The sequence below is a fragment of the Carcharhinus amblyrhynchos genome, chromosome 4, assembly GCF_965287045.1.
Source record: "Carcharhinus amblyrhynchos chromosome 4, sCarAmb.v2.hapA, whole genome shotgun sequence".
Lineage (NCBI taxonomy): Eukaryota > Metazoa > Chordata > Chondrichthyes > Carcharhiniformes > Carcharhinidae > Carcharhinus > Carcharhinus amblyrhynchos.
Genome location: NC_137327.1, coordinates 30,285,727 through 30,306,339, shown reverse-complemented (window position 1 = coordinate 30,306,339; position 20,613 = coordinate 30,285,727). Strand labels below are relative to the sequence as shown.

General features: G+C 42.7%; 1 protein-coding gene across 2 annotated transcripts in view; it reads left to right on the top strand.

Annotated features, from left to right (window-relative positions):
• znf536 (zinc finger protein 536) overlaps positions 1-20,279 on the top strand; it is a 495,485-nt gene extending 475,206 nt beyond the window's left edge. For both annotated transcript variants that reach the window (XM_080186926.1, XM_080186925.1), the window contains exon 7: positions 19,238-20,279. In XM_080186926.1, coding sequence (XP_080043052.1) covers positions 19,238-19,473 — 236 coding nt within the window. In that variant the 3' untranslated portion in view covers positions 19,474-20,279. The remainder of the gene's footprint in view (positions 1-19,237) is intronic.
• The last annotated feature ends 334 nt before the right edge of the window (positions 20,280-20,613 follow it).

Below are 20,613 nucleotides of genomic sequence, written 5' to 3'. Positions count from 1 at the left end.
GTGCAAACTCCACATAGTCAGTGACTCAAGCTGTGAATCAAACTCGCGTCCCTGGCACTGTGAGACACTAGTGCTAATCAGTGTGCCATTGTGTACTAACCTCACAGGGGTATGTGGAAGCAGTACTGTTCCTCACTTAATATTTGCTACGATGTGTTCAGCACTAAGTTCCTAGTGCAATAACATCACCTTTTGGCAGAAAAAGCTGGAAATGATCAGCAGGTTGGGCAGCTTCTGTGGACAGAGAAGCAAATTTAATAGGCTGGATTTTACACTTCCCAGCTCCTCTTGGCTGTCTGATATTTTATGGGGGGGTGGGGGGGGGGGCGGAGTTGGGGGAAGTGTTGGACAGCCCTCCTATTCTTGGGTGTTTTGAAATCCTCAAGTGATCAATCAATGGTCATTTAAGGATCTCTGCCCAGGGGGAAGGCCCACATCATGCTGCCCTTCATAGCCAGAAGACTTGAGTATTGGAGTAAGGATGTCTTGCTGCAGTTATACAGGGCCTTGGTGAGATCACACCTTGAGTATTATGTGCAGTTTTGACCTCCTAGTCCGCGGAAGGAGATTCTTGCTACTGAGGAGGTCCAGTGAAGCCTCACCAGATTGATTCCCAGAAAGGCAGGACTGACATATGAAGAGAGACTGGATCAACTGGACTTGCACTCACTGGAATTTAGAAGAATGAGAGGGCTCTCATTGAAATGTATAAAATCCTGATAGGACTGGACAGGATGGATATGGGAAGAATGTTCCCGAAGTTGGGGAGGTGCAGAACTAGATGACTGTCTAAGAACAAGGGGTAAGCCATTCAGGACTGAGATGAGGAAGAACTTCTTCATTCGGAGAGTCATGAACCTGTGGAATTCTTGACTACAGAAAGCCAGTTCGTTTGTTATGTCCAAGAGGGAGCCAGATGTGATCCATGTGGCTAAAGAGATCAAGGGGTATGGAGACAAAGTGGGAGTGGGTCACTGAAAGTGCATGATCACCAGTGATCCTATTGAATGGTGGTGCAGGCTCCAAGGGCTGAAGGAACTGCTCCTGCACCCATTTATATGAATCCTGGCACCTCTACAGGCTGATGTTGGGCAAGGGGAGGGTGTCCTCCAGCGTTTTGGCCAGGATCCGCTGGCACTACAGCACCCAGTAAAATCCAACCCCATTTTTCAGTTTGGTGACTTTTCATTGGAGCTGACCTGAAATGTTGGCCTAAATCTCTCAGTCCCGCACGCCACGTGAATTGTGAATGGGACAGAGAATTTGACGGATGAACAAAACTGTCCATTGAACCTGGGTAGGAATTTCTGGTTGTGGGGCAGGTGGGCCTGGAAAATCTCTCCCACAAAACTCCTCCACAAATGCCACCAGGCTTGCTGAGTATTTCCAATATTTGCTGCTTTTCATTTCTGACTTGCAGGATTCGCTTTTGCATGAGTTAATGAACAACTTAGTATTCTCTGGGTGGAATTTTCCACCCACAGGAATCATAGCGGGTGGGACAGCATCTTGCAAAGGTCCATTGACCCCGGGCAGCATTTTCCAGTCTTGAGCAAGAACAGCTAGATAATCCCACCCTCTGACTTTTTTTATTGAATGTAAAATTATTCAAATGGCATACAAAGACATGTGGTGACAGTGGCTGGAGTTGTTGTTTAATCATGTACCTTTTTGGTGGAATTATCTGAGATTGAGTTATCTGAACTCATCCTCTGCAAAGCTAGGACATAATATGCATTACAAAAAGTATGTAATTTGCATTACAAACATGGAACATCACAGTCTATTAATACAACCAATGGTTATTGTTCATAATTAGTTCACCATAAAATCTATAATTCCCTGCAGCAGATTTTAATTATTCATCTAAACCTATGGACCCGCTAGGTCAGGCAGCTCTAGGTGTTACCTTATAAAGTCCTTGAATTCTCATGGGTGCAAGGACATGTTTGTAACTGATCCTTTATCTCCTGCTGGTTAGTGCGAGTCCAGTGAGAAATCACAACACCTCTGAACAAAACTTTATCACTTAATCCTTTCAGTGACCATTTTGATATTGCCAGAGCTTCACTTGGTTAGATTGCCCCCAGACTTCATCCTTCTTTACTCTATTTATTAGGGTCACAAGTAGGCTCACATTAACACCACAATAAGGTTACTGTGAAAAACCTCTACCCGCAACACTCCGGTGCCTGTTTGGATACACTGAGTGAGAATTTAGCATGGTCAGTGCAACTAACCAGCACGTCTTTCAGACTGTGAGATGAAACTGGAGCATCCAGAGGAAACCCACGCAGACACGGGGAGAATGTGCAGATTCCACACAGACAGTGACCCAAGCTGGAATCGCACCTGGGTCCCTGGCGCTGTGAAGCAGCTGTGCTAACTACTGGGCTACCAAACCAAAGAAGAAGCTGGCATTGCCTGTATCTGAATTTTTAGAAACAAAATGGCTTAATTTGCTAAAACAAATCTAGTCAGCGGTACCCAATCTTTATATTATTAACTCCTTAATTTGTCTTTAAGATGAGTAAACTGGTACAGAGTATCCTGCTTCCACAAAGGTTGCATGCGTGCTTGCACAGTTGCCTCTGTTACGTTTCTTAAAATAAGATTGAATGTTCCTGCACTGGTACATTATTTCAACGTCCTGTCCTGTGGCACTGCAAGAGATTTCTCCACACTTTTTGGCACAGTCTGTCCTGGATCTAGCCACAAGTTGCAGATCAATTTTGAAAGGAGGCAAGGAACCTCCTCAGACAGAAGAGCAGTTGAACGTTCCAAAACATTTTTTTTGTCCTGTCAGTTTAATAGTGGCCTAAAAAGAAGTTCTATATCCTACCCAGCCATCGGGTACCCCAATGAGCATTCAAGATGTGAACATCTCGAGATTTACAACTAGCTCCCCTGCAAAAGGGGTGTTATCATGTGAGGGTTCAAACTCCTTTAATGTATTTCTCCCCTGTAACATATTCCATTCTCCATGTCTGTATGTACCTAACACACATCATAAATAAACAGATAACTTATCAGGTTGTTAAAGAGTAATTTTTTTCTTTGTACGTTTTGCCTTAGTTACTCTTTTTTTCCTGTAAAACCTTTCGCCTACTTGTCATCTGATGAAAAATGCCACGTCCATGCTGAATCTGTAATGAAAGAATGACATTTGAGAGACAAATCCCAAAACAGAAGAAGTTCACAAATAGAACTGCAAAGATAGTAAAATAAAATAAACATGGCCGTGTTGTATCACATATTCCCATAGTTCTGTTATTGTTAGGCAATAGTCAGTTATAAAATGATTTCCATGTGTACTAGTTACAAATATTATTGTCACTAACATTGTTATTCGTGTGCTAATCACAATCTATCATGGCCAGAAGGAAGCAATTCAGCCCATGAAGCCTGCACCGACAACAATCCCACCCAAGCCCGATCCCTGTAATCCCAGGGATTTATCCTACCAATCCTCTGGACACTTAGGGGCAATTTACCTTGGCCAGTCTGCCGAACCTGCACATCTTTGGACTCTGAGAGGAAACTGGAGCACCCGAGGGAAACCCACGCAGACACGGGGAGACGCCCAAGGGCGGAATTGAATCTGGGTCCCTGGCACTGAGGCAGCAATGCTAACCACTGTGCCACCATGCCACCCCTTGCTGGGATTAATTACAGAGAACATGAAGGCTGCCTTAGGACCACCTGGCATGACGTGAACTACAGTTGGGAATTCCGCATTTCTAGGGTGGAACCTTGTACCTTTCCCGATTATGAGTTTGTTGATGGGGCATTTGATCAGATGGCAGGCCTTCCCACCACCACCACGATAAAGTCTATGGTGGGGAAGGCCCGAATTGGCTTACAGGCCTATAAGTGGACAATTTATTAGTATTAACCCAACAGCAGCAGAAAGTTCAACACCTAGAGAAACCAACAAGTAAACACGAGCATGTTTTCTTGCAGGTTTCCAGGAAGGGGCTCCAAATGCAAAGTCACTCAGTGCCTGACTTAGGGGCCCAGCACTGGGAAGAAGGAGTGGCCCACTAAAAGCTGCCTCTGTGCACTTGCTCCCACCTTCCACACCTCAATTACTTGCCTGTGCCCAGGTCCATACATAACTGGATGTCTTGGGTGGATGCAGTGCCAACAGCAGCCACTCCTTCCTCAGTGGCGCAACTGAATCCAGGACAGCCACTGGCCTCTAATTAGTCAACAGCTCTTAGTGGGTGGGACTTCTGCCCCACGAGGTCTTTGATCCAGGGGAAGTCCTGCTGCTGATCTGTTAATTGCCTGATTAGCACAACAAGTGGGTGGCCTTTTCAAGAAGTGGTGACAAGGGGGGTCTTGCAAGTTCTTCAGCTGGCCACTGAGGCCCTGGTTGCCTCTAAAAGATTCACAAAAATGGTGTTATGTTTGAGGAACTTTAGGTATATAGATGGATTGGAGAAGTTGTGACTGTTTTCCTTGAAGAAGAGCAGGTCGACAGGGTAATTTTTAAGGCATTATAATGGGCCCAAATAGGGCTGATAGAAGTGGCACTTGGTGATTTATTCCTTCAGAGAGCCAGCACAGACATGGCAGGCCAAATGTGCTGTAATCATTCTGTGCTTCCATCCCCAGTCTGCAATATAATTCCCTGAGATTGGCCAAATGCAATGTGGCTTTAGGGGGGATAGCCTCCACTCATTATGGAACAGTTCTTTGTGATGATTGTCCTTTTAAGGGCAAGACAGCAGAGTAAAGGTCACCTGGCTTGGCTGACCAATTGGGACTCAGAGTAGGGAATCGGGCGGAGTTCTGTTAGGCAGAGACATCCCAGAACTAGCTGCTTTTGCTGTTGATTCTTGTAAAGAAATGCTTTGTTGCTGACCAATGATGACTCTGAAAGTACAGGAAAGTCTCCTGAAAGTTTCAGGAGAGCATCTTCTACTGAATGGCAGTGATGATTTCTCTAAAATTCAAAGACAGTTATCATCATATTGCAATGATCTTTGGTAAAAAAGAAGACTGGTCTGAACAAAAAGTACTCCCTCTAAACTGTTCTTTCCCTTTACCAGTCACAACACATATTGAAACACTGGATACCCCCTCCCCCGCTTCTCCTCCAGTGTCCATGCCCTCAGAGGCCATAGATGACCATGGACTGCCATGCATTTGTCCATGATTACACTTGGCAAAATACTGGAGTGGTTTGCTGGTGCCTTTTGTAGTCAGCCTGACCAGGAAACTCGGAAGCAAAAGATATCCATCATGTAAAACCTATTAGTCACAACTCCCTCCCAACAATCTCTTATTCTGAGTATAATTTACAGAAACTTCCTTCTGTGGAATAAAGAATATTTATTTGTGGTGCATAACTAGGTGTATCACCATCTATCACCAAAAGGCGAATACAAGGGGAAGAGATGGTCTAATGGTATTATCGCTAGACTTTAATGCAGAAACTTCTGGGGTTTGAATCCCGCCAGGATAGATGGTGGAAGTTTAATTCAATGTAAAATATTTGAAATTAAGAATCAACTGATGACCATTGTCGATTGTCAGAAAAACCCATCTGGTTCACTAATATCCTTTAGGGAAGGAAATCTGCCACCTTTACCTGGTCTGGCCTACATGTGACTCCACAGCCACAGCAATGTGGTTGTCTTTCAACTGCCCTTGAGGATGGGCAATAAATGCTGGCCAGCCAGTGACACTTATGCCCCACGAATGAATAAAAAATAATTTAACAATTAATATTTAGTAAGTGCGCACTCTGTTCTCATTCTTTATGATCTGCATGCTTGATTAATACTGTGTGATTAGCTTCACTCAAAATTCTCGCTTTGTTCCTTGGTAACTTTCTCCTCGACTCTTCTGTGGGGTACAGTTCCATAGCTGGAAGTTGCCCTCGCAAACCTCAGTCTAAATGGCCCTCCTCTACCCAGGAGGTTTGAAGGTGATATTACAAACAGGTCAACTCCTGCCCTTATCTGTCGTGACATTTGCAGTTCCAGCACAAGTCCATGGGTTGTGGTCACAAACTGGAACCTGTGGCTGCTTCTACCCTCTCTCAGCTCAGTGACACCAAAGCTAAGTGTCAGGGGGACTAGCTCAAGTAAATGCATGGGATTGTGGGGTGGGATTGTGGTCAGTGCAGACTCGATGGGCCAAATGGCTTCCTTCTGCACTGTAGGATTCTATGAAATGGCATGATCTTGAACAATATAGGAAAGAAATATGGAAACACAGAAACTAAAAGCGGGAGGAGGCTATTCAACCCTTAAAACCTCCCCTGCTTTCATTATGACCATGGCTGATCATCAAATTTGATATCCTGATCCCCTCCTCCCCCCATATCCCTTAATCCCTTTAGCCCCAAGAAAGGAGGTAGTGGTAAGGAGGTAATAGTGAGGAGGCATCTGAAGACAGATCAGGTAGAATGGCATAAAACTTGTCACTTTTTCAGGAATATTTTTGTGCTTATCCCAATTACCAATGCCCTCCCATTAAAGAAAATCTTATTTTCTATGCTAAAGATTGAGCAACCAGGTGTAAGTGTAATAGTTCCCCCCCCCACCCCAACCCCTGCCTCCTTCCACTCCATGTCCTCCTATTAAATTCTGATTGTGGAATTATTAGAAGTTGGAAAATAATTGCAGAGTACTTCATAATCAGATGATTGAAAGCCAACGACACTCACCTTATCATTTACATAACTCTTCTTTCTGAAATTTTTTCCCACTGTCTGGCTCTGAGAATTTTTGCTTTGATTTATTTTAACTTTCTTTACTTACCTTTGTGCTTCTTTTCGGGCTGTAAGCTTGTCTTTGATTCGGCTGTGGGTTTTTGTTGTGTGTGCCCTTTGTTCGAGCCTTGTCTTCTGTTACTTGTTTTGTTCCCTCGCTATGGAGTGACAGCCTTCATGTCTTAACACCTGCTTTACTTTTTTGTCCTCCTAATCCTAATTAATTGGATAGACCATTTTAAGTAGATTAATAAAAGCCTCGCTAAACTGTGGAGTTCTTTATATGTCATGAAGCTACGGAATGGAGCATATTTGACGAACTTTAAATGTTTAAGCTGAAAATTATATACATTCGGTACCAGGCATGTGATGAACCTGATTCCAACTGTGTAAACAGTATTAACCCTACAGATGGTGACCCCTAGGTGAACTTGTCTCCTCGCTCAATTATTCAGCAGTAGTTTTTGTGGCGGTGTAGCTGACATTTTCCTTCAATCCCACAAGGTGGCCCTATAGACCATTTGTAAAGGAAGTCAGCCCTTTACACAGTGCAACCCAACGATGAATACAATCTTAAGTCAGAGCAAAAATTATCTGCAAATGTGTTGCAAATGTTTTATTATGTATTTTTTGTATATTAGTGCACTGTATAGTACATTCAGCATCCATGGATGAATCTGAGGGCATGCTCCATCGCATTACATTTGTACCCTGACATAAAATAATGTCTTTTTAACTCCATTAGTGTCAACTCTGATCAGAAAGCATTGTGCCTGATACTAATAGTGTTAAAAAAAAGACTCTCAAAAAATCCCTGACAAAATTACTGGGTAAATGTGGATCGCAATATCTGAAGAAAGTCTTCGGTATTAAGAAATTATTGACCTGTGCTTTACTTTCAGATTCATGTTGTGCAGATTGTGACAGGGTCTATTGTGGCTGAATTCCTCGCAGTTATATATATTGCTTTTGTTTCTCATGACAAATACTCCCAAATCAATTAAAAGACAATGCACTTGCATTATGCTTTGATAAAATAACCAAGCGCAATAAATGAAAAGGTATTGTCTGCATTTCCAGACCTTACACGTTGTTGCAGTTGGAAAACTATCTAAAAATGCTGTATGTTTCGTAGTTGGCGCCCAAAGATTGACAAGCACGTTTCAATTTGCAAAATTCACAGAACAAGCAACAATTCACTGTGGATGACCTGAGATTGTGTTTACTCGAGAATGACATTGTGGCTTTAAAGGGACGCAGAGTTTGATCTTGCCTATAGAATACATTTTACATTGCAGGGCATGTCATTTCTGATCTTATAAAACAGTGGTCTCGGCTTTCACAGTGGGGGGAAGGTGGTGAGTACATAAGGGTGTAAGAGACTCCAGTAGTGGGCAGTACATCCAGAGAATTGGGTATATATATCTTGCCAGTCTTAATGACAGGGTCCCACTTAAATAAAAGTTGCTGCCAGAGTCTCATCAGATATCTGGCAGTCAGTGGGTTCTGAAGGTGATCATGTGGAGAGTTACACTGGAATTGGAGGGTATGTTGGGGCTAGAGAGGCATAAGCACCCAACTCTTCCTGGACCACAAACAGTACAGAAATAAGCACGTTTTTACAAAGTTAACATAAAGTGGCTTTTACTGGTCAGTCAGAACATTTTACTGTGGTTCCACAGCTGAGCAGCAGACAGTACACAAATCCTGCTGACATGAAGTTAATATTTCATCACAGTGCTAAAGATATCATCAGGCCATGATTTCTGATCTTGATCAATTGGGCCAGTGGGCTGACAAATGGCAGACAGAGTTTAGTTTAGACAAATGCAAGGTAATGCATTTTGGTAGATTGAACCAGGCAGGACTTACTCCATTAATGGTAGGGAGATCTAGGGGTACATTTTCATAGCTCCTTGAAAGTGGAGTCACAGGTGGACAGAGTGGTTAAGAAGGCATTCGGCATGCTTAGTTTCAGCGGTCAGATCATTGAATACAGGAGTTGGGATGTCTTGCTGAAATTTACAAGACATTGGTAAGGCCACACTTGGAATGCTGTGCGCAATTCTGGTCACCCTAGAAAGGATATTATTAACTAGGATGCAACCGGGACTTGATGGATTGTGTTATAAGGAGAGGCGGAATAGACTGGGACTTTTCTTGCTGGAGCAGAGGTTGAGGGATGTTCTTATAGACGTCTATAAAATAATGAGGGGCATAGACAAGGTAGATAGTCAATATCTTTTCTCAAACGTAAGGGAGTCTAAAACTAGAGGGCATAAGTTTAAGGTGAGAGGGGAGAAATGCAAAAGTGTCCAGAGGGGCAATTTTTTCACACAGAGGGTGGTGAGTGTCTGGAACAAGCTGCCAGAGGTAATAGTAGAGGCAGGTACAATTTTATCTTTTAAGAAGCATTTAGATAGTTACATGGGCACAATGGGTATAGAGGGATATGGGCCAAATGCGAGCAATTGGAAATAGCTTAGGGGTTTTAAAAAAAATAAGGGCGGCATGGGCAAGTTGGACTGAAGAGCCTGTTTCCATGCTGTAAACCTCTATGACTGTATGACTCTAAGTGGAACCCCATCTACCATTGGTGGGATCTTCATCCATATATTTGTAACTCCTAATCTTGATGTGATGATTGCCCCTTTAAGGAGCCATCTTCAGGGTCACATGACCTGAGGAACCAATTGGGGACCAGGGTAGGGGTAATCACCATGGCAAGCAGGGCTTCCTTTTTCCAGAACCTTCTCGGGAGCTGACTGCAGCCACAAGGCTGCAAGCCTCCATATAAGCTTTATCTGTAAATAAACATTGCTGTTTTTCCCTTAATTGGTGAAGAAGAATTATTACATTGATGATAATGTTAAAAGCAAACTTCAATCAGTGAGTATATAGTTTCCACTGAAGTAAAGACAAAGAAGGATAATTTGCCTCTGTGGAGGATTGGACACAATACATCGAGTGTTTGAGTTATTATTTTCAGGCAAACAGAATAGAATAGAAGAGGGAGAAAAGACAATGCACCTGATTGCATGTGGGATTCAGGTTAACAATTGATTCACAGCCTCACAATCCAAGTGCACCCAACTCCAAGCTATTCAGTAAGATTCGTGACTTGGTAAAGTCACATTTCCCTCTGAAACCATCGGTCATATTACAGAGGTATAAATTTACTTCAAGGGGGAGAGCCCCTGAGGAATCTATTGTGACTTGAATCAAATCTCAGAGCACTGCAACTTTGGAGCCATTTTGAATGATATGCTGTAGGACAGATTAGTCTGTGGGGTGAATAATGAGGCAATTCGATGGAAGTTACTTGTAGAGGCAGAAATTAAGCAAACATCAGAGATGGCACTGGCAGTGGAGAGTGCTGAAGAGGGTGTGCAAGAGTTACAAAGTGTGCAAACTGGGGCCATTCATCAGTTGGGGCTGGAACCTGCAGTGAGTATGAGCATCAAGAACGAATATGTCATGGTGAAGTAGAAGCAAATTCAGCCACATATAAAACAGGAAGATTTAGAAGAGGAAGTCAATCAGCAAAGATTGAATCAGAATGTTACTGTTGTGGGGGTAACCATTCCCCTGAATCCTGCAGGTATAAAGAGGCTGAATGTCTATTTTACCACAGGAAAGGCAATTTAAATCATTAGTGCAAAAGCAAGTCAAGTTTATCTAGTAGTCAATTAAGTAGAGCACCACAAGTGTATAATGAGGAAGAAGCTAACAGAAATGATTTAAATGTTTACTCCCCAGTTGATATAAAAGTTGGCAAGATAGCCCCTCATTACTGTAGTGTTCCTGTAAATGGAAAGCCTCTTAAGATGGAATTAGACACCGGGGCACCTGTTTCTGTGATAGGTCAACATACTTTTTGGTAGTTGAGAGAAAGCCATTGAATTTAAAGAGTGCAGCAGCAAAGTTAACAACTTACGCAGGAGAAGCCATAAAAATAATAGGCACAATAACAGTACTTGTAACTTATGGGAACAGTCTGACAAGCTCTCAGTAATAACAGTGTCAGGCAAAGGACAAAGCCTTCTGGGTCGTGATCGGCTTAAGGAAATCCAGTTAAATTAGACCAAGATTTTCCAAGTGTGAGAGGGAGAACTGCTCAAACTGATGAAGAAATACAAGAGCATCTTCAGTAAGTTAGGCACGGAAAAAGGCTTGCAGGCAAAGATCTATGTGAATCCAGAGGGAACCCCATGATTTTTTTTAGGGCAAGATTGGTACCATATGCCTTACAAGAAAAGGTGGATACTGAATTAAAGAGATTGGAACAGTTAGTTCAGTTCATGAAATGGGCCACAGCCCCTGTGTTGAAGGCAGATAAGCCCATCCACATTTGTGAGGATTATAAATTAATCATGTTGCTAATTGGTTAATTATTCAATCCTGAAAATTGAAGAACTGTATGCAAAGCTGGCCAGAGATCAATCTTATAAAAAACTAGATATGAGGCAGATATATCAACAACTTGAATTAGATGATGTTTCCCAAGGTTATGTCATGATAAACACACACAAAGGTTTGTTCCTGTATATGCGCCTACCCTTTGGTGTGTCATCAGCATGTGCTATTTCCTAGAGGACGATGGAAAGTCTGCTGCCGGGGCTGCCACAAGTTATAGTATATCTTGTTGATGATCTTATAACTGAAATGACAGACGCTGCATACCTAACTAACTTAGAGAAGGTGCTGAAGTGACTTCAAGCTGCTGGAGTTTGCCTCAAGAATGAGAAATGTACTTTTCAAGCCATTCAGGTAACCTACCTGGGTACCGTGTAGAGGCACAAGACTTGGACCTCATGGAAGACAAGATCTAAGCTGTAAAGGACCCACCAACCCCCAAAAACACATCTGAGTTCAAGTCATTTTTAGGAATGGCGAATTACTATGGGAATTTTGTTTTAACCAGACTTATAATGTTATTGGCTCTCTTGCATATTCTGCTAAAGAAGCACCAGCATTGGTTTTGGAAGGCCTTCCCCAGAAAGAAGCTTTTAACAGAGTCAAACAATTATTGCATTCTTCGAACTTGTTCATAGAGTTCAACCCACCTAGAGAACTTGTGTTTATAGAATCATAAAATCCTACAGGGCAAAAGAAGGCCATTCAGCCCATTGAGTCTGCACTGACCACAATCCCACCCAGCCCCTGTAACACCACGCATTTACCCTAGCTAGTCCCCCCTGACACAAAGGGACAATTTAGCATGGCCAATCCACCTAACCCACACATCTTTGTGGGATGAAACCAGAGCACCCGGAGGAAACCCACGCAGACACGTGGAGAATGTGCAATCTCCACACAGACAGTGACCCAAACTGGGAATCGAATCCAGGTCCCTGGTGCTGTGAGGTAACGGTGCTAACCACTGTGCCACCATGCCCCCTTTACTAACTACAGTGCCACCATGTTGCCTGTGATGCCGTCCATATGGTGCTCATGTGCTGTTGTCCCATGGAATGAACTATGGAGCTGAAAGGCCAATAGGCTATATCTCAAAGCTATTCACAAATTCAGAAAGAAGAATGGGCCAGTTTCTGAAGAGGTAAAACCATCTTTTGTATGAAAAGATGAGTTGAGTTGCCAAGATATGTTCGGGAGTAAGGGTAGTCACACCTGTACCAGGAAGAGAGCTCCTCCTAGCTGAATTACGCAGCGCCCATCTGGGTATATCTAAGGTGAAGGTGCTTGCCAAGAGTTATGTCTAGTGGCTGGCATTGAAGCTGTCAAGCACTGTGAACAATGCCAATTGCAACAAAGGTCGTCTGCTGCAGCCCCATTGCTCCCTTGAGAATGGCCAGACCAGCCATGTGTATAAGTCCATATTGATTCCATTAGTCAATCAATGGGCACAATATTTTTGCTCCCTATTGATGCACATTCAAAGTGGGTGGAAGTGTTCGAAATGAAGTCCCTGACATTGCATGGTACGGTTGAGAAATTACACTAATGTTTTTTCACGGAATAGTATCTGATCATGGAACAGCAATCATGAGTGCTGAGTTTCAGAACTTCACTGCTGGCACTCAGTGGTATCAAGCACATTGGGACTGTACCTTACCACCCAACATCCAACAGATAAGTTGAACCAGTCATCCAAACCTTTAAATCTGACCTAACAAAGCAGTCAGAAAGGAGACTGGAATCTCAAGCTTCCTTCTGGGGCGAAGGACCACTCCACATGCAACAGCGGGAATCCCACCAGCAGAGTTGTGGATTAACTGTTTTCTCGGAATGAGACCAAGTGTTTGCAAATTTGCCAGGGAGGGTAAAGGCCAGCCAAAGCTGTCAGGAGACAGATCATGATTCATGTCAGTCAACATGGTTGTTTTCAGTCGATGAAGCCAAATACGTGAGGAATTTTGTAAGTGAGTTGAGTCCCTGGGATCATTGTATCCAAAGCTGGACCCTTATCTTATCAAGCGGATGTAGAAGAAAGGATCATCCAGAAACACGCTAACCATTTGAGAAAAGAGAGATGCCCCAGCAGCCAGTTTTGCCATCAGGAAGTATATTACCATCTGGAAATGTTGCCGACTGTTATAGCACTGAAGTACCTGGGTCATCCTGTGGTAGGTACAACTGATATCTCCATGGAAACAGATAGAACTGAACTGCCTGAAGAGGCATCTGTCATTGGGGTTTCCATTTAAAACGAAAGAAAGACTTAATTTATAATTCACTAAATTAATTTGATAAATGTTGAATTATTTTGGACTGTGTAAATTGAGTATTGACTGGGGGGTGGGGAATGTGGTGATTGTCCCTTTAAGGATCGATCTACAGAGTAAGGATCACACGACGCAGGGAACTAATTGGGGAGCATGCTGGTGAGCTTTGATTTCTGTTTCAGAACCTTCTTGGGGAGCTGACTGCAGCCTTGACTGCAGCCAAGAGGCTATAAGCCTCTGTATAGCCTCTATTTTTAAATAAACGTGCTGTTTTTCCCTAAACTGGAGAACATCTTCCATTCGACATAAACATTAGCTCATTTGAAACTCTGCCACCCTTATCTTAATGGGCAGCTAGTCCCACTCACCCGTCCGGTGTCCATGGGCCTGCATTGATTTCCAGTTCAGCAATGCCTGAATTTTAAATGTCTCAGCCTTACTTTCAAATCCTTTCATGGCTGTGCCCTTCCCTATCTGTTGTATCCTCCAGCACTCCAACTCTATCAGACCTCTTTGCTTTTGTAACACTGGCCTGTTGTGCATGCTGATTGACACTGCTCCTCCATAGGCAGCCCTGCCTTCGGCTGCCAAGGCCCGGAGTTCTGGATTCTATCTCTGACCCCTCCATCTCTCCATCCATCCACCTCGCTGCCTTCCTTTCCTCCTTTGAGACACTCCTTAAAACCTATCCTTTCACCACGCTTTCTGATATCTATTCTAACATCTTCTTAGGTGGCATAGGGTCAGATTTTGTTTGGTAAGATGGCGTAGTCGCGTCTTGGGACAATTTACCATGAAGGGTGCTATATAAATGCAAGTTATTGTTGTTGACAGCATGATTTCTAAAATTTTCAAAGATTAACTCTTCCCAGTCCCGCTGGTCAAGGGGTTTTAAATCCTCACCAGTTAACCAACCTACTATGTGCAGCAGCACAGACACTACACCCAAAAGATCTCACTGAAAAGCTTTTGCCGCCTATGATTGTTCAGATTTTCACAAGCATTTGTGTCACACTGGGGGCAAGAGCTTCAGAGCGCCATTCTCTCTTCAAGGGGGGACGAGAGTAGGTCAAATGCTGTCACCTCATATTTTCAAATAGACGGCTTTTCATGTGGGCGGGAGGAGTAATCGAGAGAGAGGAATGAGCGAGAAAGTCTGCTTTATTCATGCACTTCCAAAAGTGCTGAGCAGATTCTTTACTTTTCTGCATTAAAATGTAGTCAGCAGATTAAATTCTGTGAGAGGAGACTGCCTATGGTTTCCTGCACGATATTGAATGGCAAGTGTGATGTGAAGGAGCAGAGCGTAGCAGCCTTCATACCTGCAGGTGGTGCTGTAAGAGAAAAGCACAGCCCTATCCGCAATCGAGCCCTGTGCCAGAGCAGGAATACATAGCACTGCACCCACTTTACTTCGCACAGATCATGAATACTGACATTAAAACTACAGACCCAATATAGCTCTGATAAAATTGTGAAAAAGTGTTCCTTACAAGCAGCCTGGCACAATTGCATATTCCTCCAGCCTGTGAGTGAGATGACGGCTGAGCCTCTGTTTTTTGCCCTACTGAGATAATTGAGGATCATAATGGTGGGAAAGGACTGCAGTCATCACTCGCTGTCTGTCAGGTATCAGTACTCATCTCTGTGTCATCTGTCACCATTGAAGCACTGTGTCATCTTTACTCAGCCTTCAGAGCCGCTGTTTCTCATCCTGTTCATTATCTTGTGCACAGACCAGCCCCCCTTTTGTAAATGCATCTTTTTGTGACTCTCAATCTTCTGATTATGAATCGATGATCATGTGGTGTAAGAGAGATAGATGGCTTTTAGCTCCATCTTGTCTTCTCTAATTGTAAAATATTAGTTACATTAGACTCTGGTTTTTGATTAATGGAACTTATTTGGAGTGGCCTCTCCCAGCTTCCCCCCCACCCCCCACCCCCAAAGTCCTCCACTGACTTTCGAGAATGGAGTGATTTCAATTAAAGGAGACAAATAAGCCCTTCAGCTCCGAGATAGCTAAGCTATATGTATTGAATCCACAGGGCCCACAAAGCTGCTGTTGATTTCTTATAGCAGAATCTTCAGTGACTGGATGGACGCGCGTGATTTAATGGTTGCAGGTATAAATAAAATATGGAATATAATGAAGATCCAGTTTAAAAAAATGATTACAGCTTTTTTTCCTTCGGAACGGCATATAATATTGAGTGAAAACACAGTGTGCTAAGTTCTCACAATCAATCAGTTCAATTACAAAGGGTCTATTCACTGCCATGTGTCAAGGTTTATATGTTACACAGAAGAAGATAAAGTTAAACAGCTACAAACAATCAAGAAAAAATTCTTTTCATCAGTTTGAAAAGGCTTAAATTAGATCTGCCACTTAATGTTTAATTTGCGCGATAACACTTTTTAAAGGAGATTGGTAATAGGCTATGCCTGGCTTAGACGAGGCAGTTTCACATTTTGAGCATTGTTGTTTTATTGAAAAGGGCGGTTTAATATTCAGGAGAGAAGAATTATTTTCTCCCATTTCGGTTTCAAGAATTCGTACAATGGCCCGTGCTGCGGCCTTCAAATGCAACGCCGTTACTTTTGAAGGGGAAGAAGCGATGCACGTCGACGCTTCCATCTGCGGGATTTGCCTCCGACGCAGGAGGGTGTCGTCCTGAAATTAATTTTTTTATGAAAATGTCACGCCGAAAAGAAGAGCATTGTTCACTGACCAAGATGTCTGCTGATGGCATTAGCTGCTTTGTTAATATATCCTTCAAAGGCTGAGCGCGGGGAAAGGTTGCCAGTTCCCTACATTCCTCCCCCCACTGCCATGCCCCACCCTCCCACCCAGCCACCTCATTGTTACGAAGAAAGAAATGTTTACGTAGGTGTGTCAAACGCCCCAGTATTTAACGAGTTAAATCGGTTTGATGTATAGCTGAGTATATAGAATGGGCTAAACCCTGCTGCTTTATTTTTTTTTCCTCTTGATAGTTCTTTCCATGTATCCTGAAGATAGAATTACTGTTTGTAAGCAGCTGAAAGTCATTAGTGGATCTGCAGTCTGTCAGGTGCTGGTGAGAATCTGCTGAAGCTGAATGGGTTCCTTTGCAGAGTGCTGGGAATTTGTCATGTGCTGATGAGCAGTTATAATAATATATGGGCAAATCACAAGCATTCTGCAAATTAATCAAATTTTTTTTTTCACTCATCTCTGGGAGAGAGAGCGGCTTTGCAGCGCGCCATAGGTAAAGCAGTCTTTACTCACAGATGGTAGTGCTGGCATCAGATGGAATTTATATAACAGTAATTCTGACTTCCTGCCAAAAGTAGCCTGAAAGACACAGGGGAAATTGTGTGAGGGCAGTCATGTGGTTTCACAAAGGTTGTTGCGGTAAGTTTTAGGGAAAAGCTTAAAGATTTCTCTCTGTCTGCTCTTGTTGTTATAGCCTGAAGGAACAAAATCTCGCTCAGTTGCGCCACAGGCCAAATCCACTGTGTAGTTTTTTTTTCGTGAATGTGTACCGAAACACTGTGTTTCCCAGCTGTTTGAACTCTTGGCACAAAGAACCATATGACTTCATGTCCTCACTCTTCCCTTACAAGGATTGGAGGAAGGAAAGTTCAAAAGGTTGCTGCTCTACACTCTGCAGGGTGGAGGAGGCTTGCTGCTCAGGAAGTGATACTTTGCTCATTCACTTTCACTGTTCTGCTTGTCTCCACCGAGTGCACTTTGGGTAAAAAGAGGGAAACTTGAACTCCAGCAGAATGTGGCACGATTGTTAAAAAAAAATCTGGGGTACTGCAGGCATGGCAAACACATTCAGAAAGAAGCCAAACAATTTACTTATCCACTGCCATTTTATAAGCTGTGCAGGGCACACACACACATACAAAAAAAGGAATGAAAGTGTTGCAATAACAAAGCACTGTGATGGCTGCTTTATGGGGTCATATTACAAAAGGCCGTTCGGTTCTCAATGACATTTCTGATTGCAGAATTTCCTCAGACCGCAGCGTTTCAAAGCCATTTTTAAGCTCAGAGACCCAGTGAATCCTTCTCTGCAGAGTGTAAAATAGAGACGACACAAGCACTCCTTTTGTTGTTTTGTTCCAGTTTTCCTTGTAGGTGCCAGGGGAATGTTTTGGGAATCATACACAAAAGATCATGGGGGGGTGGGTGGGTGGAGGGGTGGGGGAAAAAACTGTTTCGCCAATACATGAGCTGTATGTCGGAAAGATTTGCCAAATGTTTCCTGCTGAATTTTGAGAAGATGGAGAATCAGCTACGTTACATTAGAGAGTATCAGTAGACTGCAGTGTTTTGTATAATGTTAGGAGCTGCCCATTTGTTTTGGTTCACATGACTGCAGTGGAGTAAGTGGATTAGACTGAAACTTTACCATGCTTCATTGCAGCTGGTTGCAGACATCTGTCATTTCTCAGCTACAGCTTCAGTATCAGGCCACGGAGAGAGAGAAAAAAAAACCCCAGCAAAGTCTGACACCTTTCATTTGGCGCAGCCTCTTATAGAATAATGCAACGGAAAGACAACTTTGTATTTCAAAGTGGGCCTTTCACTCAGCTCCGCATCACTGTAACTTGAAGGGAAGCATCTTCAAAATCCGGACATGTATTTGCTTTTTCTTTACTTTAGTTAATAAGGAGTTTATTTGAATTTTTTTATACAATTAAAAAGTGTGATCGACGTAAAAGAGGCTGCAGACAGAGACTGCTAACAATGATGAATCTATAGATAGAAATGGCGTTGCTTGTTCCCATCATGTGCCTGGTGTTTTCAGCTAAAAATATAGGTATTCTACAAATATTGGGCAGTCTACCTTATATTGTCAATAGGGCCATGGTTCAATAAATATTATTCTGTATTTGTTGAAGTATAAACGGAAAATTACCGGCGTAATATTTTCTCAATAAAGAAGAGAAGGGCTGCGCCACTGTCAGTGCCTCCAACTAAATATAAGTGCAGCGAGGAATATAGTTTATGTGACAGTGATCAGAGAGTAACAAAAATGAATGCTGTGCAAATGTAACTCTTTGTTGCCATCACACCCTTTGGCCTCGCGTTCATCATTTTAACTACAAATCCATTGATTTTACTGAATGTTGTTTATGTAGAAGACAAAAGGTTAAATTCAGGCTGTGCAGACCGCAAAAATAGGATATTGTCAACACACATAACCTTCACATTGAATGTGATGTTGCAGAATTGCGGGTTAATTCTCAATATAATATGTAAGGCTGCCGTGTATTTTGATAGCTTATCAGGTATTAGCGACTAATTGCGGGCACTACAGTCTTGGAGCACTAGGCTGAACGATAAATAATGTAAGGTAAAAGCAGTATTTGTGTAGTATCCACAAATGCAGCACAGAAATGTGAAAGAAGACAGACTGCACCTGTATCAAGCCAGAGTATATGAACAAGCATTTTATTTTTATTTCCTCCATGTAACCTCACGATGTTTTATTTCCCCCTTACAACTGCAGCCCCTATATTTGTGTGCTAAAATGTCAGAGTGAGAAAAAAATTTAATAAGTGCATTGCCAGAGTTTTGTGTGGGAGTGAATGGCCTTTTTCAGTTCCCGCAAAGCCAAGTAGGTTGCTCCCATGCATTTCATTTCATCCGGATGTAAAATGGTTGGTTTAAAAGATGCTCACTTTTATTTTAAAGCATTTGTGCTATAAACCTTTTTTTTTAAGGATTTGAGTGCCTCTCCACATTATTCTGTACTTGAAAGGTTTCTTTCCATCAAAGGAATACAGAACTCTAACCAGACTCTTGTCTTTCCCTGCCTTACAGGTCACAGACCTTTCCAGTGCAGATACTGCCCATACAGTGCCTCTCAGAAGGGGAACCTGAAGACTCATGTTATGTGTGTGCATCGCATGCCTTTTGACAACAGCCAGTACCCAGATCGCAGGTTCAAGCGCTCACGAGTTGAAACGGAAGCTCCTGGGATTTCAGAGGAAGCAAGTGTTGTGAAACCTGGGAGCTCATGTGAACTGCCAGTGGAAACCAGTCAGGACCAAGAGTAATGCAGTGGAACAATATAAATACTTGCAATATACATTTTTACAGAGCTTTTTTGATATGCATTCAAAATGAGCAAATGTTTATGGCATTCCAGGGAAAGAACTTATGGACTATATAAAAAAATAAAACCCCAGTATTGTGATCAACAGTATAGAATACAAAACAAAACAGGAGTTTCCGGTCCTCCCAAATGGCTGCCAAACTGTTACCTAGCAACAAGTACTTCAAAACATCACAGGTGGGAGGATAAAGTGGCTCTAAAAGGTGGGAGGAGGTCATCAGTTACTTAAAAGCAGGACATTTAAAAGTTTAAAGTGGTCTTTGTCCAAAAATAATGCTCTTAACAGAAAAACGATACCATCTGAATGATTTAGCATTGCCTTGAAGATCTGGGGCTGTGTTTTCAGTGTTGAAAACACCTTTATAACATGACACCAGCTGCTGTCATTCGCTTAGCATAGTAATGAGATGAGTTGGTGGACTGCCATGGTGCCAGTCTGACTGGAGCTGTCACTGCAGAAAAAAATCAATTCAAGCGGTGTCGCAACTGCACTATAGAAGAAATCTTAGACAGCCCATGAAGTAGGGTCAGTAGTGACCTACAGTAAAAGTGGGCTGGGGATGTTACATTTTCACATTTTTATTTCCCAATTCGTAGCCAAACGCATCAACGGAAGAGAATGAGACGCAATGCAAACGTTGTTAGCCATTTATATATTCTTTTCTCTGTTATCAGTTTGCAACGTGGAGGGAAGAAGTCATTTTTTTTTCTTTAACTTAAAGGAATTTTCTTCTGTGGAGAAGTAGGTTATCGATAATCAAATTATAGAAAATTTGGGGGGGGGGGTGGATTTGCAGGGCGGGGGGAGGGGGGCAGGGTGGGGGACAAGTGTTCCAGAGCACCGAAAGCTGTTAGGTCTGACACTAGAGGGCACTAGTGGGAAGTAGGACATTTGTAGCAAAAGGATCATCATGATTGTTACTTGGATGGAAGTTCCCGGGAGCAACAATTTGCTAATTTTTTGTAAATGTAAAGAAAGAACAAAAAAAAGAAGCGAGTTTCTCCTGAAACGTTATTAAATAGCAGAGAAGATGAAGGAGCCCAATGATCCATAATTCCCTGCACATGTATTAAAAAAAAT